Source organism: Varanus komodoensis, unplaced genomic scaffold (assembly GCF_004798865.1).
Source record: "Varanus komodoensis strain SLA01 unplaced genomic scaffold, ASM479886v1 scaffold26, whole genome shotgun sequence".
Lineage (NCBI taxonomy): Eukaryota > Metazoa > Chordata > Lepidosauria > Squamata > Varanidae > Varanus > Varanus komodoensis.
The window spans coordinates 13,593,878-13,621,815 of NW_025335684.1; the positions used below are offsets into that span (position 1 = coordinate 13,593,878).

Consider the following 27,938-nt stretch of genomic DNA (forward strand, 5'->3'; position numbering starts at 1 on the left):
TGATACAAATTATGCATCAAAACAACCAAATGCCAAGGCAGAACCATCTATAGCTTCTGCTGAGCCAAAGAGCCAAAGGCTTTGCTGTAGACTATAAAGGATAGACTGATATTCTTCTGAAATTCTTTGATTTGCTCCAGTAGCCAATATAAATTTGTGATAGGCTCGTGAGTGCTTCTGCATTTCTGGAATCTAGCTGAAGCACCAGGCATTTCTCATTCCACAGGGGTGATGCAGCACTTTTAAGTCAGTGCAGTGGCCCTGTGGTTGCTGCATGCCTCTCTAGTTGGGGACTGGAATGTGTACATTTCCAGGCTGTGGCCTATAGTTTTGTTTGCGGTATCTGTTGGCATATTCATGTTCGGGATTGGACCCTGCTGTTCCCGCAGCTTTGAATACTTCTGTTGCTATTCTGTCCACTTTGGGTGCTTTTTTCCTTCTAAAGTCTTTCCGAGAAACTTCCACTTAACTTTCCCATATTGCATTTTCTTCTCTGCATTTGTCATCCTTTTATCTGTTTGATCCTTCCAAATATTGTTTCCCCCTTCTCTTTGTTTCATCCCGGTTGGATGGTCTTTCAGCACTCTAGCTTTGGATTTCTCTTTGATTTCTGGGATGCTCTGCCTCTTAGATTTAGGGCATGATCCCCTGCGTGTGTAGCCAGAAAGCCAACTTCCAACTCGCAGTCCGCCACGCTGGGAGTTGCAGGTCTGTGTCCTCCCTGAACACGCACAGGATTGCCCCTTTGAAGCATGCAGGCGTTACCAAAGTTCCCGACTAGCCTTTGGCAACCCACTGGCATCCAGTGCAGTGTATTAGATGACAATTGTGGATAATGGGATCTGCAGTCCCACCCATCTCAAGGGTGCCAGATCTGGATGGGCTGTTCTGCCCCCATCATTCATTTCCAGAGATTCCGCTCCCTTAATTGAAAGAGGCACCAGGCAAGGAGTGAGAGGAGAAGCGCTGCGGAAACATTCTTTCCACAGAGGGCTCCCCCTCCCCATTCTGCAAGCCCTTTCTTCCCCCCACCCCCCAAATTAACTCTCCATCTGTTCCTCTGCGGCTGAGGCTGATGGGTTCTGACAAGGCCTCCTGAACGCAAAGCTGTTTTGCCCAGAAAATCTATTACAAGTTGCTCTAAGACAGGCAGAAATCCTCTCCTTCTGTCTCACCGAGCTGGTCTCTCTAGGTGTCCACCCCAGGCGAGGCAGGGAGCCCAGGCCCAGCATGGGAAAGCGGGCTGCTGCCTCCATTCAGCCGGAAAACTCAGCTGGGAGGAAGCCTGTGCTTGACTCACTCCCTGGCAACTCAAGCTGCCACCCCCGACACCCCAAGTGGCTCCCACTGGGCACTGCTAGGGGTGCAAGCCCAGCCAAAGTCGAGCCCTTTGCAGATCTCTGCAGCGTGTCTATGAGACGCTCCCACACGCTCAGCATGTTCCATTACTGCAACGAAAGGACAGCGCAGGGAGACGCCGGATGCCAGCTCAGTGAGCACCTGATACATCATTTGATTACCTTATCAATTAATTATAAAAATGGATATCCCACCCTTTCATCAGGTTCCCAAGCCAGGCAGACCACATTCTAGTATGCCCACACAACACGCACAGCATTTAAAACTAGTAGACATAAGACACACAAAGCAACACGATCCAGAAAGCTGAATGAAGAAAATGGCACTGAACCAAACAGATAACAAGCCTGAGAAAAATTTGCTCGATGCTGAAATGTTATCAAACGAGGCACACTGTATGTGTACCTGGAAGGAGCATTTCAGAGTGCCAAAAAGGCCCTTTCAGCATGTTTCGGATGGTGGGTGTGGGGGCAAGGGGAGGCCTCTGATGCAGAGTGTGCAGACAGGCATACCTGGAGACAGGGGCCTGACCCGTCAGGTACCCTGCCACCAGCATGGGTGCGGAGAAGACCAGGTGGCCCCACCACTGTTGACATGCAGTTCTTGCCAGAAACTGGTGCATGTGCAAAGGTTCCCCAAGACCAGCTTTTCAAACTGAGCCAAGAAAGGGGTTCTAGTTCACGACAGATAGGTAGAGAAAGGAGCAGTTTGTGAAAGCTAAGAAACTTGTGGGAAGAAAAAAACCCCCAGCTTCATAGAGAAAGATGCTATTTCCAGAAAAAAGAGGGTTGAAGTAGAAATGAAGCTCAAGAAGTAGAGAGGAGAGAAAGCACTTCCAGAGGCACTGAAGATGGTTGAAGAACTGAGGGAAATAGTAGGAGCCCCTCCCTTTTATAATGGATGCTGGGTTGGGGGGGGCACCTGCTCTGAGCTGCTAGATCTTCTTGGCAACAGGCTCCAAGCAAGCACAGCAACCACGAAGAAGAAGCCAGGTGCTTGACCGTTGACAAGATGGACCCCTGGTCCGACAGAGCAGTTTCTGATGTCTCCCAGGACCAGGAGTCTGTTTGTGGAACACTTCTCCTGCCCACCCTGCTGGCCAAAGCATCATTATCCGAGATCACGGTTCCTTTCTACCAACCACATTTCATGGGCATTTCACCCATTACATTAGGCTAAGCAGTGCTGTGTGAGAGCCACTGTGGCGCTGTGGTTATGAGAGCAGGACTGGGACTCAGGCGATCTGGGTTCTAGTCCCCGCTCAGCCATGGAGCCACCTGGCTGAGTTTGGACCAGTCACAGACTCTCAGCCCAGCCTAGCCACAGCATGGTTGTTGTGTGGATAAGATGGAGCGCATAAGGAGAATTATGTAAACCACTTTGGGTTCTGTGAAAGGAAGGAAGGAAGGAAGGAAGGAAGGAAGGAAGGAAGGAAGGAAGGAAGGATAGAACCCAAATGACAGATAAACAAATAGGTAACATAGGTTTGCCACCAACAATGGTGCACTCCACAGTGAGCCATGGCCAGCTATGGGAGAGCACCACACAATATTTATTTCTGGAATTTCTACTTTCTGGTTTTAAACAGAGGTCCAGAAATGCAGTAGTCAGAAGCAGCTGCAAATCTCTTACTGGCAATAACCTCCCACCTGGAGGACCGGCAGAACCGCCCCTCCCTGCATGTTGTTTCCAGGTGAAATGATGAAGAGCCTCTTAGCACCTGGACAGGTCTCCAAGTCATTGCCTCTGCCACTGTTCTGCAACATTTGATATTCCAGCTTAAATAGACTAATTATTTCTAAATGTATATCTATATGCATCCACACACACAAATTCTATGTACGAGTTGTCTTTTTTTTCTCCCTTTCTTGTTATTGACTCCTTTCCCTTTTTTTTTTTTTTTTTCTGGAGAAGTAAAAATGGCCCCCCAGTGGGTCCTTCTTAGAAGTGGTCCCAGTTTTTAATCTGGGACTGCCCAAACGCGCCACTGAGCTCCACCAACCCCCCCCCCCCGCGCCCCCGGTCTGCCCTGCATTGTGAAGGTGCGGGGTACTGACTTTGGAGATTTGGTAAAGACGGCCATGGCATAATGTGGAAGCAGCCGAGCAGCCCTCTGCCTCCATGCACGCTGCGCTGGGCACCAGATGGCCGGCAAGGGTGCCGTCGGGCTCTGATCGACAGACTGACAAATGTGCCGCAGATCTGAGTAGCAGTGTTTGTTCTCCTGGCCGGCTCACTTCTCTAAAGCAAGGACACCTTCCCGGCAGTTCATGTGCAAGAGGCCTGGGCAGGCAACAGAGGCGGCACGGGATTAGCAAGTTCTCTCCCAGCGCGGCAATTCCTTTCCACAGCTAAAATTCAGCCCGGATGCCTTTGCTCAGCGGCCCTTCCCTGTGCTGGCTCCCCTGTTCTGCAGAGAGGTTCTTGGGCATGCCCATTTTATTTATTAACTTGATTTCTATACTGCCCACAGTCCACAGGCTCTTGGCACCCTCTTCCTGAGCATAGGCATGTTCTTGGCTGTTTGGCCTGCTCTTGTGGGCCCAATCCACTCAAAGGGAGTGGTCGAGGGGAGTGGTGGGGCAGCAGTGCATGGAGCTGCAGAGTTGACAGGTGGCCTTCTGATGGAGGAGGGGCCTCCAGAAGGACCCACCACTGCCAACCGCGAACAGTGGCCTTGCCTTGGCCCTGCAATAAATCATGAATCGGGTCGCCTCCAGGTACAGGACTCTGTAGTTCCATGGATTTCAGGGTGAGAAAGAGTAAAGTGCATACTTAAGTGGCCCGGCTCAGTGGCGAATGTTAGAGTCAGGGGCTCGCTGTACAATTCCCCATAGCCGTGCCTGCAAGGAGAGTCCAGAAAGGAAGGCAGCTGTGCAGAAGCAGTATAAACACACCTCTGTGTCACACACACTCAAACTGTTGTGGCTTCTCCCAGAGAAGCAACTGCCAATGTGGGCTCAGGTAAGGCAATGCTCATCCCAGGGTTGGTCCTGCTATAAGGCAGAGTGAAGTGCTCACCTCGGGCAGCAGATTTGGGAGGTCATTAAAAAGCAGCAAATGCAAGTTGCTGTATTGTTTCCTGTTGAGGGGGGTAGATATCTTTGTGGTATATATACCATCTCAGGTGCCAAAATAACGGCCAGCCTTGCCTGCTGTGAACCTGTAGTCGGTGATTATACCATGCACAGTTCTGCCTCAGTGAGCAAAATATTTTGCATGGGGGAACTGTTGAAAATACTCTGCAGGTAAGTCCTCCCTGCCTTGCTAGTTTTTCTGTAAGGAAGGATGCATGGGTTTACTCTCTCATTCTGGAGAACTTCTAGGCCTTGGTCTAACAAGGATGAGAATTTTCTTAGAGGCCCTGAACCCCCATCACAGGGTACTGACTCTGTGGAGAGGGACAGAATAGTAAAAGCAGCTTGCTTCTTTTGTGCAGGGACATCACAGATATTGCTCTCCACTCTTCTCATAGGAATAGGAAACTGCCGTATGCAGACTCAAGCCATCGGTCCATCTAGTCCAGTTCTGTCCACCCTGAGTGGCAGTGCCTCTCCAGGGTGCAGGAAGGGTTTTTCCCGCCCTGCACAGCAAGGCCTGGGTGCAGACCTGGGATGGTCCATGTGTGAAGCACTGAGCCACGGCCCCTTCTGCAAACGCTGCATTTGGCCCCATAAATCCAAGTAGCCTCACTCAGCCTCCACGGTGTTAGATTACAGCTCTGTGTGGCTGCAAGACTGCAAAAGTTGTAGTCCAAGAGAACTGGGGAGTGCCAGGCGGGCAAGGCTGAATTGAACACTCCCACCCTCCAGGGACTGCTGCAGCCTCTTTCTGGCTTCTGTAGGAAACAGCCACTCTGGGGATGGCCAACGTGTAAGGAGGAAAAAGCCACAGGATGGACCGTGGTCTGGACCCTCCCCGTTGCCTCAGAGGTTTGGCTACAGGGTAACATACCAATGGAATGAAAAACTGCAGAGCAGAGGCGGTAACTCAACATGCTCTAAGGAAAAAGCTCAGGGAACACAACAGTGCTGTGGAGAAGGTGGTCAAAAGGGAATGGAGGGTGGGGGCCACACTCTTTGAAGCTGTGTGCTGAGGAAGGGAAGGGGTGAGCTCCGGCAACCACCCAGCTCCAGAACATTCTGTTGACAAGGCTTTGCAAAAGCCACAACCCCCCCACCCCCCCGCCGGCCCCATGTATGAGTCACCAGGAGTTTGATACATGAACTGAGGAAATACATGAAAAGGAACAGCGCTCCAGCCTCAACCTCCCCCATCAACACATTGGATGCCCTCGCCTTGCAGAGGGTGGTCAGAGAGACCGCCGCACAAACAAGGGTGCCGATTTCCCAGAGATCTGGCTTGCACGGAGCACCTCCATGGATGGAGAAGGCTCACCTCTTTGGGCACTCTCTCTATGCTTGTTTATATATTTAAAACATGTATGTCTTATGTCCAAACAGGATCTCTAGATGGCTTGCATCAAAAATAGAACAGTAACTAAACAGCCAAACCCACAAAAAAGCACTTGAATAAATCACAATCTACAATATATAAAACTATGCAGTAAAAACATTCTAATAATTAAAATACTGGGCAAATAAAAAGGTTTTGGCCTGGCACTGAAATGAACGAGTTGGCAACAGGTGTACCTCTCTGGGGAGCAGATTCCACATTGAGACACTACCACTGAGAAGGTCCTTCCCCGTATGGCCACTCTTCCAGCCTCAGAGAAGGACCTTGGCAGATGATCTTAAGGTTCAGACAGATGCATATGGAAGATGTTCCCTTAGATACCCAGGCCCTAAACCTTTGAGGGTAACAAATGTGATGAACAGGTTGGGTGGGGCAAAAGCATTTCCCCCCTCCTCATGCATCTGCTTTATTCGGGTACAGAACTCCCCAGCTGCGCTAGAAACCAGGAAGAACCTCTGTGTCCAAGGCAGTGTGTGTTTGAAGTATCAGATGCTGGGAGAGACGGCAAGGTGCTAGATGTACCTTTGGAGTGATCCATTCCACTTTTCTTGTATGTGGGATCTGCAAGGAAGCGGGGGAAAGAGCTCATCTGGCAAGAACTAGAATTCCTTGCTGTGTCTTCTGATCCCAAGGGTGATGCTTTCCTTTTGGAGTAGATGAGGGTGGAAGGAACGCGTGGCTTTTCTTGGGCTTTGCTGCCACCTGCTGCTGATCTGGCTGCAAACGGAAGACCGCATTTCAGGTATCTGACACTGATGCCCGTCTGCAAGAGCTTGTCATAACAAATGTGCCAGGCTGAAAACGAACTAAACATGCAGCTAGATGGGACGCTGAGTGAACGGCACTGGGATGTTTCACTCTTCTGGTCATGATGAAAATTTTGGTGTGTGCTCTCCATTTTCCATGGCCTGGTGAATTACAGACTTCCTCTCTGTCTTCATGCGCTCAGTCTGGAGTGCAAGCATGGAAGCGCAGGAGGGCAACCTGTGGGCACCTGAGATGTTTTAGCTTACAGATCCCATTACCTCCAACCAGCAAAGCCAATGGTGAGGTATCACAGCAGTTCCAGCCCCAAACAACTGTTAGATGTTGAGCAATCCATTAAATATATCTATTCCAATGCCGAGGAAATTGGGGGTGCCCCTGCATGTAACAGATACCACTCCATCCCCACCAGAAAGTATCTGCCACAGTAACATCTCAAGCAAGTCAAACTATTAAAAAACCAAATTTTTGTTTTTATTATTTGGTCCTTCAGAACCTGAGTTTGAAAACCACCCAAGGGAGAATTCGTATTATACAGGGACTGATTACAGATTTCATTTACAATTGATAAAATATTCTATATTTTCTTGAGAGCTGGACAATATTTACATGGTTAAAAATTATTCACTGCTGAGAGGGAGAGGGAAAGAACAAGAACAGAAAAGTAAAAAACCATCCAAAAGGAGAGACATTTTGATAGCGTGAAAACAAATACCTTGGAAGAAACAGCTGGCAGGATCAGGAAAGGAGGAAATCACAGAGTGAACACTGATTTGAGGGGAGGGAAGGGGGACTGATGGGGCAAACAGGAAGGGGGAGAAAATCAACTTTCTGCCCACAGCTGATTGGATGGAGAGGAAATGGAACTGGGAGAGGGCAGGGATGTATTCACATGATACAATGTTGGCACTGCTGTCCCATCCCCAGAAGGACCTGGCAATGCCAAGTTAGCCCTCAGCTCAGGAAACCCTGCCCTTCTTCGGGCTCCCAGTGCTAGCTTGGCCATGGCCTGCAGTAGCAAAGCCCACTGGCACCTTCTACCTCCTGACAAGGGCACATCTGCACGACACCTGCATGAGTTTTATACCAGCTTAAATGGTCATGGCTTCCATCCAAAGAATCCTGGGGATTTTAATTTGAAATGATGTGCTAAGAATGCTTAGAGATTTCCTCCCTTTCCCTCTCCACATTTCCCTGGGAAGAGGGACAAAGCAGTAAACCACGAGAAGCGTGCCCCTGCTCCTTCACAAAGAGGAAGGGACTCTGGAACCAGTCGAAGTCTGCAGTGAAGATACGCCCTGCAGACAGAGGCTGACGATGGCATGGCTGTAGCATGATCTCTCGGGATCAAACAGCTCCCCTCACAGCACAGTCGGTGGACCGTGGAAATCTGCAGATCCAGACAGCAAGCAGCACCTGACCCCATCCGTTAGATGCACTCACGCCTTTGGCATCTGACTGCCCCCCCCCCCCCTCATCCTTGTGCCACAAGGGCCAATTGTTGATAAAAGCACCCAACAAACTACATTTCCCAGAAGTCACCTGCAGGAAGGAATTAGTGCAAATGCTATTATGACTTCCTCAGAAGTAGGGCTACCATCTCCTAGCAGGGGTCTCCCATCTCAGCAGCCCCTCTGAGGCAGGCAGAAACCAGCGAAATGTTTCCCCACTGCTGCATCTCTGCACTTGCAGAAAGCTTCACTTGCTGAATTTCTGCCTGCCATAGTGCTAGTGACAGCAGAGAAGCACTTCCATGAGATGCTAGGACAGGTAGTGGGGAAGAGGTGGTAACCCTTCTTGGAAGGTGAATAAAAACTTGGCTTGAGGGAGGGAGGAAAAATAGTTCCTCTTGCTGATGGTTACTGCAGACCCCTCCCACTTCCCCACCCTTAAGGGGAGGGAAGAGTACAGGGTACTGCAATTACACAATTGGGATCCTCTACAAACCAGAGAAACATAAGGAACTAGATGCCACACAGGACATTCCTATGGCTACCCAGGTATTCTTGTGCCCCCTCTGGGCCTAGCACTGGTTACACCCTACGGATGACAGTGGTGCATCTGTGAGCAGCTGGGGGGGGGGGGTGGAACCCCACAGAGGCACAATATGCTTCCTATGCTCAAAGCTACCAGGAACTCCCCACCTCCACCCTGGCAGATGCCCCCAACTTGGTGGTCGGTGCAGCAAATATGTCATTGTGGTATCCAGACCAAAAGCATTCTCCTGCTGCGGAATAGTGTAAGGGGAGCGGGTGCTGGCAGCAGGTCTGGCTCACAGTTCGTTCCGATGGGTCTCCTGAACCCTTCGTCCAAGCACAGGCCCCAGCCTTCGACCGCCCTTCACCCTCACCCTCGGGTGCTCATCAGAGGCAGGCCTTGTGAAGTTCAGATTAGTTCAACGTTTCAACCTGCTGCCTGTGCAAATGGCAAGGCCTGTCTTCTGACGCGTGGCGTGGACACGTTGTAGAGACCAAGACAATGTGCAAGGACTCTGCTTGTCCTGAGCCTCCCCGCCATGCTTCCCAGGACACTCCTGCAACCCTGTGCCCGAACCAAAGGCATTGGCAGGAAGATACCCTCCTGCTACGCTGTGCCTGAGCCCACCAAGTGGACTAGAAACCCTGTTCCTGATTACCCTGCAATCAAGTCCCAGCTCCACAGATGCATCTGTGACGCTCAGCCCTGCTGTGGGCGGAGACCCCTGGCCTCCGGGCACTTGCCCCACGGTTTCAGCTTATCCTTGTCTGAAGCTGGTGGTCAGTTCAGCAACTTCGAGGGTGACTAACAAAGACCAACCGCTCTCCTGCACAGGCTTCGGCAGAACTCTGGGGGCACGACAGAAACTCCTTCCTGGCATAAGGCTTATCTCCTTTTTTGGGGGGTGGGGGAAGAATCTTTATCGGTGGGTTCAAAAATTCCCCCCGTGGGAGGCTGAGCATCGAACTCCAACGCAGAATGGGGGAGAATCAAAGTGCTAAACTGACCAAACCGTGGGTAATAGTGGTCAGGCATCCCTGCCCGATCACTATTAAACTAGCACTGAACTGTAAGCACAGAAGGCACAAGGGGAGGTCAAGTCAGCAAAGGGCACACGCCTTCTTCCCCACCTCCACTGCTGACCCTTGGCTACACTCCCTCCAGGACAGCCTGAACCAGTCTGGCATGCTCCAGATGAGTTGGGGGGAGGGGTCCCTCAGACACAGGAACTGCAGACACATCTGGATGGCCTGAGTTGAGGCAGGCTGATCTGGGACATGGACTGCCAGAACAGAAATGGGAAGGGCTGGAGCTCCTTGAAGCCAGGAGGCTGCAAGGTTCATCACTATAAATGGCTTTCACAGACCTTTCAAAAGAAAGGCAGGCTGCTTACCTGTAACTGTTGTTCTTTGAGTGGTCATCTGTGCATTCACACAGGCGGGGCTTTGTTGCATAGCGCAAGGCCTGGATCAGAAAGAAACGTTCATTGCAAAAGCTCACAAAGTAGGCGGGAACCCTCCCACCCCTCCCAGGTCCCTGGATGAGAGGAGCGCCCCACCCACTCCCTCCAACTCAAGGACATGTCCAGCCCTGCTGCGTGCCTGGGGACCCACCAGTGGCAGGGGCGAGAGGCGCAGTGGGCGGCCGCAGCCAGTGGGGGCGGAGGGTGGGTTGTGTGCATGCACAGGTGACCACCTGAAGGACAGTTACAGGCAAGCAGCCTGACTTTCTTCGTCATGGTCTCTGTGCATCACGCATGCGGACGACCAGCAAGCTTCCCCTTAGTGGCTGGAGTGGCAGGAAAGCTGGTAGGGCAGCGCGGCCAAAGGCGCCATCTTGCCTTGTGCAGACATTGTCTGTAGTGCCTGAAGGAGGTCGATGGCGTGGACCACATGGAGAGAGCAGCGTATGCAACCTGTGCACATGCAGAGTGTGTCTGGGGACGTGTGTGAAGGTCGAGCACAGCCATCTTGTATGCCAGGGAGATGGTGTTGCAGAGTCATGTGGATGATCTCTGCGACAAGACAGGATCCCCCTTGCCCTGGCCATCGTAGGACACGAAGAGGCAGCAAAAGCCTCTCTCTACACACGGCTTATAAAAGGTAAGGGCTGTGCAGACATCCAGCAGGTGGAGGGAGGCCTCAAGGGCTTGGGAAGAAGGCTGGAAGGATTGATGTGGAAAGACGTGGAAAGATGGGGTGACTTTGAGACGAAACCGAGGGACTGGGCAGAGGACTGTCTTGTCCTTGTGGAAGATGAGATGGGTCTAGGCCTGCTGACCTGGAACGGTGTGTGAACGTGCTCCATTTAGCCAGGTAGGACTTACAGGTAGAGGGCTTAAGAGCAGCCTGAAGGATAGAAGCGACTGCAGGGGGTAAAGACAGAAACTGAGCGAGTCAAAAGGGTCCTCCTGGGCCATCTAGTCTGACCCCTGGCTCCATCCGGCTCCGCTCACGGCATGCCCACCATGTGCATTGTCCAGCCTATCTTTGAACACCCACACTGATGGGGCCTCAACCACCTCCTGTGGAAGCCCATTCCATACCCTCGGGATCCTGTCAGCAAGTACTTCCTGGCATCCAAACTGAACCTTGGTTCCTTGCGTTGGGCTCAAGATGGATAGGGTTTACAGCCTGCGAATCATCCAGGCAGTCAGGTTCAGGTTCCCGATGGCCAGGTGGAGGTCACAGCCCCTTTCCTGGGAGAGGATGTTGTGGATCTGTGGCAGGCGGAGGAATGTCCTGTTGGATAGGTGGAGGAGGCATGGGAGCCACGGTTGTCACAGCCACCAGGGGTGATGAGGAGACAGTCCATGTGGTCTTTCTACATTTTGACACTCACCTTGGTAATCAGGAGGAAAGGGGGAAAGGCGTAGAACAGGGTCCTGTCCCATCTCGGGAGGAAGGCATCCCTGAGAAGCCCCTCCTCTGTCGTGCTCTGAAGCGGAAAAGGTGGCACTTGGCATTTTGGGGAGTGGCAGAGGTCCACCTCTGTGGTGCCTCAAGCTGGTTGTGGAGGACCATGACGTGAATGAAATGGCTCTATCCAGGCACCACTCCCAGATGGGAGATGCAAGGTTGGACCGGTGGGCTGAGCGAGTGCCATCCTGCTTGTTCAGGTGATACACAGCTGCTGTATTGTCTGTGGCAATTTGGACATGGCAACCCTTCAAGGAGTCCTGAAAGGAGAGCAGGGCTTTGCGAACAGTCAGCATCTCCAAGAGGTTGATACGGCTTCAGGATTCTTGGGCAGTCCAGAGGCCCTGGGTGTGGAGATCTCTGCATCTGGGCCTAAATGCCCCATCCTCCTGTGCTTGAGGTATCTGTTGTGTGACCTCTGGTTGTGGTGGAAAGAGAAGGACCCCAACTGAGAGGTTAGGTAGGGTGGCCACCAGCAGAGCAAGTGGGGGGAGCTGTCAAGTAGGGGTCTTCATCTGTGGTGAAGGCTTCCCTGAACCACAGCTGGGGGGTCTCATCTGGGGGTGAGGTGTACAACCTCATGGCACTTCATGGCTGCCATGAAGTCCAGCAGCATCTATATGGTATGGTTGGCGAAGTAAGCCACAGTTCAGAGGGACATGGTAAGGAAGATGAGAGTCTTGAGGTTGTGGGATTAAAGTCCTCACAGATATGGAGTCCAGGCAAGCCACTATGAAAAGGATGGACTGGTTAAGGGAGAGGATAGACTTGTCACTGCCCAGGGTCTGCATGAGTGTGCAAATGATTCGCACTATCTGCAAGAGGAATGCTCTGAATGGGGCTGTGTGGAGCCAGTCATCCAGGTATGGGAATACTGGAACATCCTGGAGCTGGAGGTGTGCGCAGTGGCTAGCCAAGGAGGACAGAGAACTGAAAGGTTTCCTGCCCTATTCAGAATCTGAGGAAGTGCTTGTAGGCATGGTTAACAGAGATATGGAAATAGGCATCTTTGAGGTTGATAGAGGCAAAGCAGTCGCCCTGCCTGAGCAGGGGGAGGATGCCTTGCAAAGTGGTCATCCTGAACCTCTTGGGGGCAGGGGGTGGGGGGGAACTGCCCGGACTTGATCCTTAGCATTGCTGCCTCTTGTCCTGATGCTTAGGGGGGAATTTTTGCCTGGTCTGGAAATCCAGCCTCTTAAGGAGGGCAGGTGGCTTGGGCGTAATCAGGGAAGAAGGGAAAGCTTCTGGCGCCAAGAGGGGCCTCCTGCCATGTATGCACTTGAGGGTGCTGGCAGAACCCCATATGCTTGGTGGTGGTTCTGGCCTTGTGAAGGGACTCCATGAGTCCCTTCCTGTCAAATGGTACATCCTCAATGTGGGTGCGGGTCTCCTGAGGGAGGCCCGCGGAGCAGAGCCAGGCAAGGTGATGGCAATGGCTCCAGGAGCACCTTCCCATCGCAGTCCATGCAGTCCTCTAGTTGGTATCTGGAGAGCCTCTCCGCCTCTGTGTGGAGCAGCCAAGGCGTGCAGTGTTGCTTGGCTGGGAGGTGCCGCATCAAGGAATCCAACTTGTCCCAGAGGAACATCTGGCAACCGGCCATGGCTGCCTCATACATGGACACACGAAGGCCCAGCAAGGCTGCAGTGCAGGCTCTTCGGGCCAAGCTATCCGGGTGTCACCCCCCCGCCCTGCTGGCACCGAGTGCTCCCAATGGGAGCTCCCCCGCATCGACTCAAGGAGAATAGAGTTGGGCTCGGGGTGCTGAGTCAGAAAAGGGAGCAAGTGGTGCAAGGCCCAGTGGGTAGATTCAATGCAGTGCCAGGTGGCAACCCATCACAGGGGATTTCCAAGACCGCTGTGCACCGTGCAGCAGGACTGCAGGAAAGAGAACGAAGACAGAGCAGAGTGGTCTGAGGTCAGGGCCCGAAAATGGGGTCGGCCGTAAGCTCTCTGGGCTGAGAAACCTCAAGGCAGAGGTCGTTGGCCATACGCAGGACTAGGGAGGTGAAGCATCCTCCCCCCACAGGCAAGTCCAGCTCTTGCTCCCGGGCCTGGGTCTAGGAAAAGTGCAGTTGGGGAGCAGGCGAGAGAGAGGGGAGTCAGGGGAGCAACTCTGACCTGAACCTGAGGAGGAAGATCTGTGGTGGCTGGATGGCGATGACTTTTGTCTCGGGATCGGCGAGAAGAGCGACGCTGGCTGGATGTGGGCTGCAGAAGCGATGGGTGGGCTGGCAGGCCCCATAGCCACCCAGGACAGGACTGGAGCTGGTCAGCTTGGTGGGTTGCTGATAGGGGTGCCCGGAGCCTGCATGGTCTCCAGAGTGCTAGACTGGGGCAATGTTGGCATCGAGGTCTTCTGGAGTGGTAGACCGGGCCAGTGTTGATGCTGGAGCTGGCCTGGCATCTCTCTGCGTGTGTGTGGCCTGAGTCAGTGTGGGATGCCTTGTGGTGTCGGCCCAATCTTGGGCCGGCGTCGAGGAAGGCCAGAGAGGTGTCCACATGCTCTTGGCGTTGGGTACGCATGCACACAGCGCTGCAAGTCATTGGGCTTGGCCTGAGAACAATGGTGACAGTGCCTTGGGCTGCCCCCAGATAGGGCCAGTATGGTCATGGTGGAGGTTGGTGAGACAGTGGTGGGCACGAGCACATGACTGGGTGGTGCCAGGGCCCAAACGGATCTCTCTCCAGACTCTCCGGTGGCCTGGCATGGGCGGCACAGGGAGGACATCCGGCAGTTCCAAGGAGTCCCCAGGGTAGGTCGAGGAGGGGACCAGGGAGTGTCACGATCCCAGTGGAATGAGGGGGGAGCAGAGCAACGCTCAATGTCCCCTGGGGATAAGTCCCCCAGCTGAGGCTGGCATGAGGAGGCTGGGCGGGGAGCCGCACAGAGAGGCAAACGGGGGATGGCCGGGGACGGTGGCAGGAGCGCCTTGAACCTGTTGTGGAGAGCGTGGTCCCGCAAGTTGCTCTTCAGCGCAGCAAGGGGGCCGCTCCGTGGAGCCGCAGGGTCTGCCGACAGCGGCGATCTGCCCGGGGTGAGGTGACGGTGGGCACAGCGAAGGCCATGCTTCTTCCTGGGAGGCTCCTCGGTCCCTTCCAGCTTTCCTGTGGCCTTTGGCTTCCTGGAGCATTTGCCAGGCGGTGCGGCCTCCTGCGCTGGTGAGGCGGCTGGGCCCTCTGCCTCCGCAGAGAATCAGCCACTTGGAGGGCTCTCTGCCATCGGCGAAATTTTAGGCATGCCTGTTTCTTAAACGCCTGGCAATGTGGGTAGGATTCCACAGTGTGCCCTTTTCCGAGGCAGAGGCGGCACCGGGAAGTGGCCATCTGCAACCAGGAGGTGTGCGGTGCATGAGGCGCAGCTATGAAAGGCAGGGTTGGCCATTCAGCGAGAGGCTTCAGAGTATGCAGCAAAATAGAGGGGTGGAAGCGAAGGTGGAAGTCAAATTCCCCTTGGTCGTGTGTAGTGATCTGCGAGTGAGTAGAAGTAAGGTGGGAGAAAGCAAGCTTTAGTAAGAAACTAACATTTTTACTGTTTTTTTTTTAAAATGGGCAGAAAGGGAAGATTGAAGGAAGATCAGGTGGGAAAAAGTGAGTCAAAAATACTGATGCAGAAGCTTGTCTGATCAGGCGATGGAGCAACTAGCACAGCTGGAAAGAAACTGAGGAAGTGGGTGGGACCCTCCCTCATCCCAAAACACAGAAGGGGTGGGGGGCTCTTGTCCACTTCATGATGTTTCTCTCTGATCCAGGCCTTGTGCTACATGGCAAAGCCTCACAGGTGTGATGCGACCTTGACAAAGGGGAGCTACTTCCTCACATACCCCAGTTTCTTTCTTGCAGTCCCAGCCATCTGTCTCCAAACCCCACGCCAACCCACCAAATATTCCCAACAAAAGACATAGAGGAAAGCTGCTCTGCGTAGAGCAAAAATGCAAAAATGATCAGCTTGAGCCCTGGGACAGACGTCTCTTTCTTTCTGACTCCGGGCAGATGCAGCTGGGAAAAGGAAAATGGCTGGTGGCCTGCCCTTCGCTGGCCTTTGCTCCTCCACTTGGTTCCTCCAGACACACTGGGCTAGCAGCCCTCTTGAGAGACAGGGTGTAGGAACAGAGGCCGAAAGCAGGCAAGGGATCATATCCCCAAGCCCACCTCGTTACAGCAGTGGGTTCACTTAGGCCAGCCTTGCAGAAAAGGACAATAATAACAATAAATTACCAGCTCACACAGCTTCCTCCCCACCCCAGCTGGCACTCCCACCATGAGTGCGGCATGAAGCCCATGTTCAGCCTGGCCCGTTACTTGCTCAGCAAGAACTGCCGCTCACCCTAGGCGAGTGGCTGACTGCAAACTGCAGCTACACCAAGGCCCCCACCACACACACACGCACACAACAAACCTTGATCGCCCAGACACCCCAGCGCTCAGAGGGAGACGAAATCCAGCACCCCTCTGCCTGCCAGGGGTTGTTCCACAAGAGGAAAGGAGGGGTGTCCACATGGCCCCCGTCCCAAACTGCACCCCATGGTCCCCAGCTGACAACGAACGGTGTGGTGAGGCGGACACACAGACAGACACATTGACCAGAGGTATATTGTTGCAGCCTTAGGGTTCCTGGCAGCTGTCGGAAGGGCCACGTCCCAGGACTCAGCGCCTGGACGCATGCGTGCCTCTCCCACACCAGAGCCCAGATCGCTTCCTCCTCCCGGCTGTGAGATTCCCTTGCTCTCCTATTCTGACGGCAGCTCTGGATAAAGTGCATCATCTGTGGGGGTGGGGGGACCGCAAGGAAGGGGGAACCTGAGCAGCTCCCTGCCTGGCCCCAGGGGGTGGGAGGAAAGGCGCTTGGCGTGGGACACAGTCCGTCCCTCCTCCTCCTCCTCCTCTTCAAACTGGCGGCTCAGTGATGGCGGCTCGGGCATCGCCTGAGACAGGTGGGGCCAGAAAAAAGGCAGAAGCAGAGGAGCGGTGGGGCAGATGGGGCCATTTGTCATAGCGGCCGGGGCCCATGCAGTCCCGCCACCTCCGGAGTCAGCAGTGGGTTGTGTGTCCCCTTGGTAGACATCCAGTCATTCAGAAAGGCCTGGGCAGCTTTGCGGTGGGCCAGGCGGTGCGTGATGGAGAATCCAGCGTTGCCTTCCAGCTGGGACAAGATCACCAGCACCTGCCTGGAGGAGGAAAAATGGGGGGAAATGCATGAGGCAGGCCGAGAGAGAGGGACGCCACTTCCTTCAGGGCTGCAGGCGCCCAGCCAGACCTAGAAGCAGCAGCAAGGAGAATTCAGCCTGGCACTTGCCCCTGCCAGTTCACCCAGGCAGCAAGCATGGACACCTCAAGACTTCTTTCCAACTGAGAGCACCACAAGCTCTAGCAGCATATTTCCTGCAATGGCAGGAGGCTGGAGTAGATGCCCTTCATGGTCCCTTCAACTCTATGATTCCAATGCACGAGTTGTCTGTATGAGAACGGACTCGATATTCTGGATTCCTTCACCATTGTTAAAAAGACCAGGCATGTTGGACCTGAGCTGGGCCTCTTTGGCTAAAGTTGGCTCCTGATCTTTTATGGAGGGCACTGTTTGTAAGAGATGTTCTAGGAACCAATTTTAAGCAGCAGCAATTGGTGGGTAGATGCTGTCTCTCTGAACCAGTTTCTCATTTCTTCCTTAGAACAACACTTTGGATGCAAGTGCGATCATTTCTCAAGTGGCAGCTTAGTCTTTTGAGACGTTCATTCTTCTCATTGGGAAGGCAATGTGGACAGACAACTTTGCCAGCTGGTCATGACAGCCTTCTCTAAGGTGGTGCCCTTTCCAATGTTTTGGACTACTACTCCCAGCATTCTTGATTGCAACCATGATGCCTGGGGCCGACAGGATCTGAGTGCAAAACATCTGAAGGGCACCAGGTTGCACGAGCCTTGGTTACACAAACAGGCCAACTACCTCTTGCAAACGGGCGTGTATTCACTTCCCCAGGCTGGTAGGAAGGAGGACTGAAGCCTGCGCAACGGGGCACACAGGTGTGCGGATGAGCTTCTGCTCTCCTCTTGCTTGTACATGCCTAGCTTTTAGTGTCCCCCCATCCCACCATTTTTGAGCCAGGGGGGATCTGCACTTGCTCATGGGGCAAGAGGTGGCTCTTTATCCAGTATTCTAATTGGCCAGGGAATTCATTTTTCTGAGTTTCCACCATGAATGGCACTTCTACTGTCAGGCACTGAAATGGCCCTCTCACGGCCCTGCTCTCTGGCCCCTTCAGGCGCTTCCTCTCACCTGTGCAGCGGTGGCACACTGTCCTGCGTTTTCAAGCTGCCCCGTGTTGACACCACATTGAAGCTGTCTGTGCAATCACACTGGACGTGCAGGTAGGATTTGGGGTGCCGGTTCTCCACCACAACAATGAGACCTGCCCAGCCATGTGTCAGATAGTAGCAAGTCATCCCCTCGCGCCCCTGTGGAGGCAAACCAGCCAGTCAGTCCTCTGGCCTTGGCCACGAACTAGAGCATTCTCTCCACCGCCACCCAGCCCCTTGACGGAAGCCTACCAGCTGCGTGCCTGGAGCATGCCGGGAATTGTTCCCCAAAACGTCTGGAGAGTACCAGACGAAGGGATGACTGTGGTGGGACTTTTCCACCCTCTAGGAATGGGACAGCCCACTTCCAGAGAAAGGTGCATTTTCCCAGAGCAGCATGCATTAATAGATATCAGAGCTTTGTTGCCTTCCAGAAAGGCTGCTGGGTGATGGCAGAGGTTGTAGCCCGCCCTGTCAGGAGAGTACCAGGCAGGGGAGGATGGAGCAGACTATACTGGACTTATAGTACAGCAGAGCAGAAGAGAGGTTTGTGCACTGATATAATGCCTTCAGGAGCATAATCAGGAAGTGGAAAGGTCCATATCTCCATCATGGCAAACGCTATTCTGGGATGCATTAACAGAAGTATTACTTCCAAATCACGAGAAATAGTTCCCCTATACTCCTCACTAGTCAGACCTCACCTGGAATGCTGTCAGAGGCATATGACAGCAGAACCGCTTGCCTAGAGAGGTCGTGGGCTCTCCCATACTGCAGACATTCAAAAAGAAACTCGGCAATCATCTGCATGGGATGGTACAATCTGGTGAGCTGCAAGAGCAGGGGGTTGCACCCGATGGCCTTTTTATCCCCGCTGTTTTATGATTCTATGATCACTGGCTCCACCTGTTCCAAGTATTGTGCAAATTGACCCCGCCGTGCCCACTATCGGTTGCAAGTGTGTGCTGGCAAGTGCGCAGCTCTACACCCACCTCGTGCCGCTCGCCTTTGTTCTCTGTGAGGAGGATGATGGCATCAGCCAGCGTGGTTGACTGGGCCTCGATCTGCTCCACCATCACCAAGCGGGAACTGTAGATGGCCAGGATGTAGCTGGAGGCCTCAGCAGCTGAGCACCCACTGCCAGTAGTGGGACTGGGCACTGGGGAAGAAGGAAACAGGCATGTCAGGATGCAGAGGTGTCCATCCATCAGAAACCTGCCTCCCCACCATGAGCCAAAGCCCCACCTATCCTACCCTCTGACCTCTCTCTCTCCTGCATCCCCACAGCTCAGCAGAAAGCTCTGACCTGCCTTCCTGAGCACAATACAGGCCTAGTATTCAGCACAGTACAAGCTAGGCCTGAATGGAAGAGATGGAGTACTGAATTAGGCATGTGCCAGGGCTGAAAAGCACCTCAAAGCTGGACAAACAAACCCCAGCCTATTCAAAGACACAAACAACTCCCTCTGTGAACACTGGGAAAGGGAAAGCTAGGACTACAACCTTTAAGATGCTAACTCAAAACATTTAGGGTACAATCATATCCATAGTTAGACCAAAAAAGTCCTATGACATTATGTCAAAAGCAGGGCATATCAAATGCTGTAGGACCTTTTCTGTCTCAAGTTGCATTCTATTGTACCCTGAACTGGAGATCATTCATTCAAACCACTGGAGAACAGTTTTCAACTGAGAATAATGGGCAAACTGATTTATTATTTCAGGCTATTCAGAAAACACAATCAAAAGATGGCTTTTCCTCATAACAGCTCAAATTGCTAGTACTAACATTGTTTGAAGCTGGCTTAGGGCCAGGTTATCTGAAGGATCGCCTCATCCCATATGAAGGAACTGAGTCAGGTGGCTAACAGGAGTAGCTTTTGATTTTGGGATGAGTTCCCCAAAGAGGTGCACCTGCTCCCTACATTGCATCCTTTCTGGCGCCAAGTGAAGCCTTTTTTTTCTCCCAGTATTTTAACAATTTAATTTTTCACTTCATTTTTAATATTGCATTACATTCTGTACCACTGCTATGCTTCTGTGCTGATTCATTTGCAATTGTTGCTTTTCTTGTTATTCTTATAAGTATGCATGCTTTAATCTTTAAAAACACTTTTGTTAACCACCCAGAGAGCTTCAGCTGTTCAGCAGTATAAAAGTAATGATTAAATAAATAGACCGGTCCCCCCGCCCCCCGCCCGTTTGTCTCTCACAGGCAAGCTTCCTGTCGGAGCTGCAGGCCGGGCCCGCTGCCGCACTGCCATCACCGTGGCCTGAGGAGCTGCCCGTCCCCACGGTGCTCCAATGGTTGAAGGCGCAGCACACGACGGCGTACTCGCCCGGCTCCAGCATGACGTCGCAGTTGACGAACTTCTTGACGGCCCGCCTGCTGTGTGCCACCAGGCGGCCCAGGCTCAGCTTGCTGCCATTGATGAAGGCGGCTCTGAACACCATGATGCAGAGGTCCAGCAAGTGGCTGTCCACTGTGTCTGAGCGCCTGCCAAGCGAGAGGAGAGAAGGGATCCAACACTGCTTTCCACGGAGCGGGTCCTAGGCGCCATCCCCAGGATCTCCAGATATCCCGGGGACAACTTGGGTCTGAAGCCCCGGAGAGCCGCTGGCAGGCAACGTTGACAGCACTGATCCAGATGAAGCAATGGCTCAATAAAGTGAAATCAGGAGCCACTGTAAGAGCAGCTGAACTGGTTGCACTCAGCCAACAGGGAAATAGGAACGATGCGGCACGGTGAGACAGGAGGAATCTGGAATCACCCAGACATCCCAAGACAGAATGGCAGCGGAACTTGTCAAGTCTTCCACAGCATGGTGCCCTCCCAGTGTTTAGGAATACAGCTATCATCACCTCTGATTGTTGGCCAGGACTGCTGGGGCTGATAAGTGTTGCATTTCAAAAACATCTAAAGATTGCCATGATGGGCAAGGCTGCTCTAGATGCAGTTTCTCCAACCTGGTGTCCTCTGTTGCGTCGGAATGCAATGCAAATCCCAGAATTCCAGGCAGGCCTGGCTGGAAATTAGGTAAGCTGCCGTCCAACTGTCACTCCTACACATCTGGTGATTCTAGAGTGAAAAGTAGGACAGCGAACAGACATGCTTTTCAAAAAAATGAGAACTCAGTCACTTTTGAAAGCTTCCGAGTTCTGGGCCTGAAAAGAGTGACGATTGTGGAAGTGAGTATCTCTGAAGATACTGACCATTATGTGAGGTGGCATCTATCTGCATGCTTATGCCTATGTGTGTGTCTGTGTGTGTCTGTGTGTGCCTCTGTGACTAAGAAGGAACAGTTATTGATTCCACTGCATCTGGGAGAACTCTCCGGAGCCTCATCCCAGTGGTGGGTGGGACTGAAGGCAAAGAGGAAAGGGCCACAATGCAAAACCATACCAACATATTGTTGTGTGAAGTCTCGCTGCCAGGAACTACATTTAAGAGAGGCATTTCAAGCTTTAAGCATGGGGGAGACTGCACAAAACCCAGAAAACCACACAATGCTCACCGGCTGCAGGAAAGGGTTAGGGTCAGGCTCCAATTGCAGTCCAGCAACATGCCCCATCTGGCACAGACCAACAATAGCAGCGCTGTCAGCACCGCAAAACCAGAGTGTGGTCTCCACAGGGCATCTCCATCCTATGTGGATCAACCAGGGATGACAAAGCTAGGGAAAAGGGGGCTCACACGAGCGAGCCGAGTGCAGAACCCAGAGATGATGCTCACACAAGGTACGCAAATCCAGACAGCTCCACAAACTTACCTACTTCCTTCCTGGAAGAGGGCGAACTCCAAGGTCGCACGTTCCAGCACCGTCAACGAGGTCACTGTTACGGGGCCACTGGCCTTGTTTGGAAAGACTCCCTGCACGCGAACTTCATGCCAGTCCGAATGGAGCTTGCAGATATCCACTGAGTCGAAATACCTGCCAGAGGTACAGACCACGGTCAGCCCCAGAAGCCCCTGTTGTCAAGATCCGGCTAGTCTCCACCAGGCAGAAATGCAGGGCCATGAGCAAGGTGGACTCTAACGCCATGCTTTGCTGTGGCAAGCAACTTATTTTCAATGGCAACTGCAGAAACTCTCAGGAAGGAGCGAAGGTAACCATTTTGTGGCTAAGAGAACTTGGTTGTCTTCCATCTGTCATCACTGTAATCTTCATCTTCATTTCTATTCTGCCACACAGCCAAAGCTGTCTGGGCGGTTATCCCTTCTCTGACTGTTCTTCCAAACTACCGTGTAGCTGTGCACTCTGGCAGATTACGGGAGCAGCCACCAAAAAATCAGAAGCAAGTGAAAACTAATAGTTCAAAAGATGGCCAAGAGGAGCTGGGAGAACAGAGGAAACGATGCTATTTTTACCACCATTTTTAATGTGGAAAGATGATGGCTTCCTAACTTAAAATGTACATCAGCTGAAAATGTGACATACCGAATTCAAAGAGCCAGCTCAACACTCAAAGCCAGACAAAGGGGTGTTACTTGTCACTACTCACTTCCACTAGCTATGCTTCAGAAGTGTAAAATGGTTGCACATGGGGCCAGCACGGCTGGCTGGGGTATACCGGCAGTCATAAGACTTTTTTCTGTCTGAACATGCACAGGACTGTACCCTTACAAGATTAACTGTTTAAAGCTTGCAGCTTCACCCAGAACAATTTCCCAAACATTCCAGGCCACAGCAACAAGGAAGAAAATGATAACATAATAGGGAAAACATAAACAGCAGCATCAGATCCACTAAATTCTGCTTGGTGCTTAAAACACAAATTGCTATATTTGCATCAGACTCAGGAGATTCTCCACCACTTGATCATTATATAAGACATACAGCACCCAAACGTGAATCTCTAAAGGCAGCAAAACCAGGACATCAGAAGGCCAGGAACCATCTGGCTCTGTGCAAGATAGGAATACCTGATGAAGTCACTGTATTCCATCCAGAAGACTCCCTCGCTGCTCCCATGGGGCATCAGCTCATGCCTCAAGTGTGCAGGCCAATGGGGCCATTCATCAGACCAGCTGCCATTCCAGGAGAACCGTCCCCAGGGGTTACGGAGTCGCAGTAGCCTGAAAGGAGGATACATAGAAAGAAGAAAGGACAGAGTCAGACCTCAAGCCAGACATGTGCTCAGAACTGGCTGAAGCTTCTTTATGGAGTTATAAAATTCTACCCTGCACTTCTTTAAAATAAAAAAGAAAGAGTTTACCAGCAGAGAATCCAAGAGTCAGAAGCAATGTTTTGCAGAAGCCACAACTGACTCATTTCATTCATAACAAGAGGATCTGATTGATTAAGGAACTGAGAGTGCAATCCTTAGACATGTTTGCTGTGAAGTAAATCACATTGTGCTCAGTGGGACTTACTCCCAAGGAGCTGTGCATAGGATTACAAGGTAAATGGCTAAAAACATGCAGGAATGTGAGGCTTTTATTAGGACCACAACCTGCTTTTTTAAAAGGCTAAATTGATTAATCTTATTAGTTTCAGCCAATTAATTAAGACCAATTAATTAAGATTTGTATATGGATCAAGACTGATTTTTTAAATCAGTAGCCTTATTTTTAGATAATGCACAGATGTGTAGTAGCAAACATCATCTTGGGAGAAGCATTCAGAATGCCTCTTTTAAGATGTACATGCCATCTCCTTTTTAAGTCATTGTCCATCAGCTAAACTTTGCAGAGCTAGTTGTATGGGATTTCCTAGGAAGGCCGGGCTTTGACCCCCAGCCCTCTTGGGCATAAAGGAGATTCACAGCTCAGCTGTGTGTGTCTGTTCGATTCAGAAGTAGTATAGGTGGGAAGAGAGGCAATTATGCCTTACATCTTTGTATACAAGTTGGGCATGGCTGAAGAAATGTACCCAGATAAGAATCTCTTCTTGAGATTATGGGATGGATGAGCACCCTTTGGAGGATGGGCACCACCTTCCCCAGCTTTACTGGATGCAGACAGTTACAGAGAAAGCTGTCTTCAACCTGATGGATGCAGTAGCCTCTTTAACCCCAACCCACAATCTGGAACCCCCATTTATATTATTTACTGCCCCTCGTCATCTGTCTTGCTTGCTTTTTAGGATGGACAAGGCTCCTGCAATTTTTAGGAGCAATTTTATGAGGTGCAGCTTGCCAGGGTTGAGAGAGTATATATACCTTCCAGAATCATTTCTGCTGCATGAGAACTAGAGGAGCAAAAATTAGAGGCAGAAAACCTTCCAAATGTTTTGAATTACAGCGGCCATAATCCCTGACCACTGGCCATGCTGACCGGGGGTTATGAGAGTTGTAGTTCAAAACACACGGAGGGCGCCAGGTCATCCCATTTTATTTTTATTGCCCCTTTAGATTCGCTTTAAAAGAGCTAAACATCAAAGAAATGTTGGTGGTGCCACTAGTACAAACCCTACTCATGTCAGGTGGAGAACTGTTTGCAGAATGTGACCCCCACGCTGAACGCTGGTGGCTTAGCTAGATCTCAGTGGGCACCTCAAATCGTCCTAGCTGACCCCTTCTATATCCTGTCACAACAGCCAAGGCTGTGCAGGGGCGCTCACTGCAATTCGGAAATATTGAGCCCAGCAGAAAATGACTCGCTTCTAGAGGGTTCTCCCCTCTGCAGCTTCGCATCATTTCACCCTGGGGAGGGGGATGCAAAGAGCTGGGCAGAGAACAGAAATACTAGCCTTATTACACACAAGACACTTCAATTCACCGTATCATTTTTGCTGAGAAAATGTTTCAGCTTTTGGGAGAGACACAAATTGGAACAGAATCAAAATTACGGAATTAACCAACCAAAAAACAAGAAAGTAACGCTTGGTGATGGTGGGTTGAGGAAGCAGGGAGCGCAAAAACAATTGCATCTTAATGGAACAAAAATCTCCTGGTTCTATTATTTGAGAAATACCTCTGCAATATTAGTTCTTATACCTGCAGCTTTTTTCACTGATAATGCTGATCCCTTGATCATGGCGGCTCTTACAGACAAGACAGCTGGCTGAAAGGTGAAACAGCAACCAGCGATTTGCTGTTTTTGAGCAAGCCAGGATCTCAGCCTTCTCCAAACTGGTGCCCTCCAGATGTTTTGAACTTCAGCTCCCATAATTTATTTTATTTTATTTTTATTTATTTATTTTTCAATGTATAGCCTTCCTTTTTCCTACAAGGGGCTCAAAGCAGCTTACATCATTCTCCTCCTCCATCTTCTCCCCACAACAGCAACCCTGTGAGGTAGGTTGGGCTGAGAGTCTGTGACTGGCCCAAAGTCACCCAGTTGGCTCCATGGCTGAGCGGGGACTAGAACCCAGGTCGTCTGAGTCCCAGTCCCGCGCTCTTAACCACTACGCCACACTGGCCAATTCTAGGCCTGTATGGCTTCCAACCCAACTATGGGTGTTGCAATCTACCACTGGCCACGCTGATGGAAGTAATAGTCCAGAACATCTGGAAGGGCACCAGGTCATGGAAGGCTGAAGTAGCCAGTTTAATGGGGAGGGGCTCCGCTCAGCCACAGAGCATTATTTGCACCCCAAAAGGTCGCTCCCTTGCTTTTCTAAGTACGGCTAGGAAAGTCTCCAGCCTGAAACTCTGGAGAGCACCCCGCCCCTCAGTCATCGCTCAGAATCCTGGGTTTGATGGACAGATGTCCCCCAGGGCTCTGTCCTGGGGCCGATCCTGTTTAATCTTTTCATTAACGACATGGAAGAAGGGGTGAACAGTCTGCTGATCAAATTCGCAGACGACACTAAAACTGGAGCAGTGGCCACAACTGAGCAGGTACTCCAGATCCAAAAGGATCTGGACAGACTATGGTAGTGGGCAGGAGACAACAGGATGGCGTTCAATGTGGATAAGTGCAAGGTCTTGCACTTGGGGCACAGGAATGGGTGTCATAAGTACAGGTTAGGGGACAAGTGGCTGAAGAGCAGCACTTGTGAAAGGGACCTCGGGGTGCTGGCTGACTGCAGGCTAAAAATTGAGTCAGCAGCGTGATGCGGTGGTCAAGAGGGGGAACGCCACCCTTGGTTGCATAGCCAGAAGTGTGGCTTCTAGATCAAGAGAGGTATTATTACCACTCTACATGACTCTGGTGCGCCCGCAACTGGAGTATTGTGTTCAGTTCTGGGCCCCTCATTACAGAAAGGATATAGCCAGGTTGGAGTCAGTTCAGCGCAGGGCCACAAGGTTGGTGGCCGGTTTGCAGGGGATGGGGTATGAGGCGAGACTGAGGGAACTGGGCTTCTTCAGCCTGGAGAAGAGAAGACTCAGAGGGGATCTGTTGGCGACATACAGGTAAGTGAGGGGGTGTCACATGGAGGTGGGTAGAGACCTGTTCTCCCCTGCAGAGGAAGGCAGAACGCGCTCCAACGGAGCAAAGCTCAGGGAGCCAAGGTTCCATTTGGATGCCAGTCAGGACCCCGAGGGTGTGGAATGGGCTTCCATGAGAGGTCGTTGAGGCCCCATCGGTGCGGGTGTTCAAGGACAGGCTAGACGTCCACATGGTGGGCATGTTGTGAGTGGAGCCGGCTGGTGCCAGAGGTCAGACTAGATGGCCCAGGAGACCCCTTCTGACTCGCTCTGTTTCTATGTCTGGCTCAGTAGCAGGCTGCTTCCTATGGTCTTTTGCTTGGCCATTCTCACCTGCATCCTTGCACATCTCGTACATCCAATATGGAGTATGCATGTCGTGGACGAAGACCCATGCTCTCATAGGCTGCATCATCCACCTTCATATTGCCCCCTCCACAGGATGCTCCCATCAGAAAGCTGAAGGTTGGGAAAGAAAATGTGGGGATTGGGAGAGGAAAAAAGAGAGGACAAAGATTTGCATTCCACGGTTTAAGCATCAGGAATCACCTGGAGGGATGCAGTTTGGGGAGCTTTTAAACTTATTTAAGTATGTATTATTCCATATTTGCCATAAGCTGATTTACAATCAAAGAAATAAGGAACTAGCCAGGTAAGCCACCAATGGAGAGATGTCCCCCTCCCTCCACTGCTTCATGTGACACAAAAGGCAGGCATTACGGAAGCAGGAATCTCTTGTGCTTGTTAGAACTGGTCTGCAGCTGCATCAAAATGCAATGTTAGCACCCGGGAAGCAGCAAGTGGGCTGCACCAGACTGCCAGGAGTGCAGGGGAAGGGGTGTCATTTCTGAAAGAGCCCTTGCGTGGAGATGCTCAGCGCAGGCCAAAAACAAAAGCAGAACCATTCTGAAAGATGCTCGCACACCATGTGTCTTGCAGTACTTGCAGAAAAGTTCCTTTTACAGAGGAAAGCAGTTGAACATGGGAGAAGTGGAATGGTCTACTTTACCCCCCGCTTCTGCTGCATGCCTAGCGTGGGTCCCAGGCCCTGCTTTTGATATGATGTCTGAACTGGGCACCAACTCAAATGACTAAATTTTACAGGAAACAGTGAAATGCACACATTCCTGATTTGAATGCTATGTTAATAGCAGATATTCCAAATTTGAGCTTTTTGAAAATGGAAGGAAAAAACAAAAGGGTTGGAAGAGGCTTGTGAAGTCATGGACATGGTGCAGAGAGAGAGAATTTTGTCCCCCACTCAGTGCTACCGTGTGCAATTACTCAGGCAGGAGAGTGCAATGAACTTATGGGATTCGCTACCACACAATGCGGCTTTCATGCCTTGCAAAAGGGTTCTGCTGGATTAATGAGGAGGCACAGGGCCATTTACAGCTCTCAGCCTGGTGGTTAGAAAGGGCTGCTATGTATAAGAGAGCAGCACCTCTGAATACCGCCAGCTGCAGAATTAAGCAGGGGGATCAGCTGTGACCAGCAAGCACTGCTGGTGGCTTCCTGCTGAGGGATCTGGCTGGGGAGCCAGCAGGGCTCTTCCTACGTTCTCAGAGCTATGCAAGGGTTGCGTATCCCACTGGATGCCCTGTGCCAATGAAGCTTTTCCTGTGCTGGAGGTGGGGGACGTGGGTAAAGCTGCATCAGAACAGCTCAGTGAGAAGAGACTTGTTTCCTACTTCAGCCTGCTGCTCAGACCCAAACTGACCTGTGGGAAGGCAGGGGGTGGGGTGGGCAACCACACCATGTGATCTGGAGAGTGCCCCAAGGGGTTCAGTCCCATGCAGTCCTGTAGAGAGCACAACTTTCTACTACCTCTCAG

The 27,938-nt window shown here is 51.7% G+C and overlaps 1 protein-coding gene across 12 annotated transcripts in view; it reads right to left on the reverse strand.

Annotated features, from left to right (window-relative positions):
* CAPN15 (calpain 15) overlaps positions 1 to 27,938 on the reverse strand; it is a 145,180-nt gene that overhangs the window by 12,050 nt on the left and 105,192 nt on the right. For 8 of the 12 annotated variants that reach the window (XM_044433098.1, XM_044433093.1, XM_044433096.1 and 5 more), the window contains 7 exons: positions 26,438 to 26,563; positions 22,713 to 22,865; positions 21,559 to 21,720; positions 20,001 to 20,284; positions 18,780 to 18,946; positions 17,768 to 17,946; positions 13,400 to 16,661 (listed from right to left, as the gene is read on the reverse strand). In XM_044433098.1, coding sequence (XP_044289033.1) covers positions 16,484 to 16,661; positions 17,768 to 17,946; positions 18,780 to 18,946; positions 20,001 to 20,284; positions 21,559 to 21,720; positions 22,713 to 22,865; positions 26,438 to 26,563 — 1,249 coding nt within the window. In that variant the 3' untranslated portion in view covers positions 13,400 to 16,483. Of the gene's footprint in view, positions 1 to 6,357; positions 6,553 to 7,052; positions 10,042 to 13,399; positions 16,662 to 17,767; positions 17,947 to 18,779; positions 18,947 to 20,000; positions 20,285 to 21,558; positions 21,721 to 22,712; positions 22,866 to 26,437; positions 26,564 to 27,938 lie in introns of those variants that run through there. The other 4 variants (XR_006415011.1, XR_006415012.1, XR_006415010.1 and 1 more) reach the window with 4 other exon arrangements.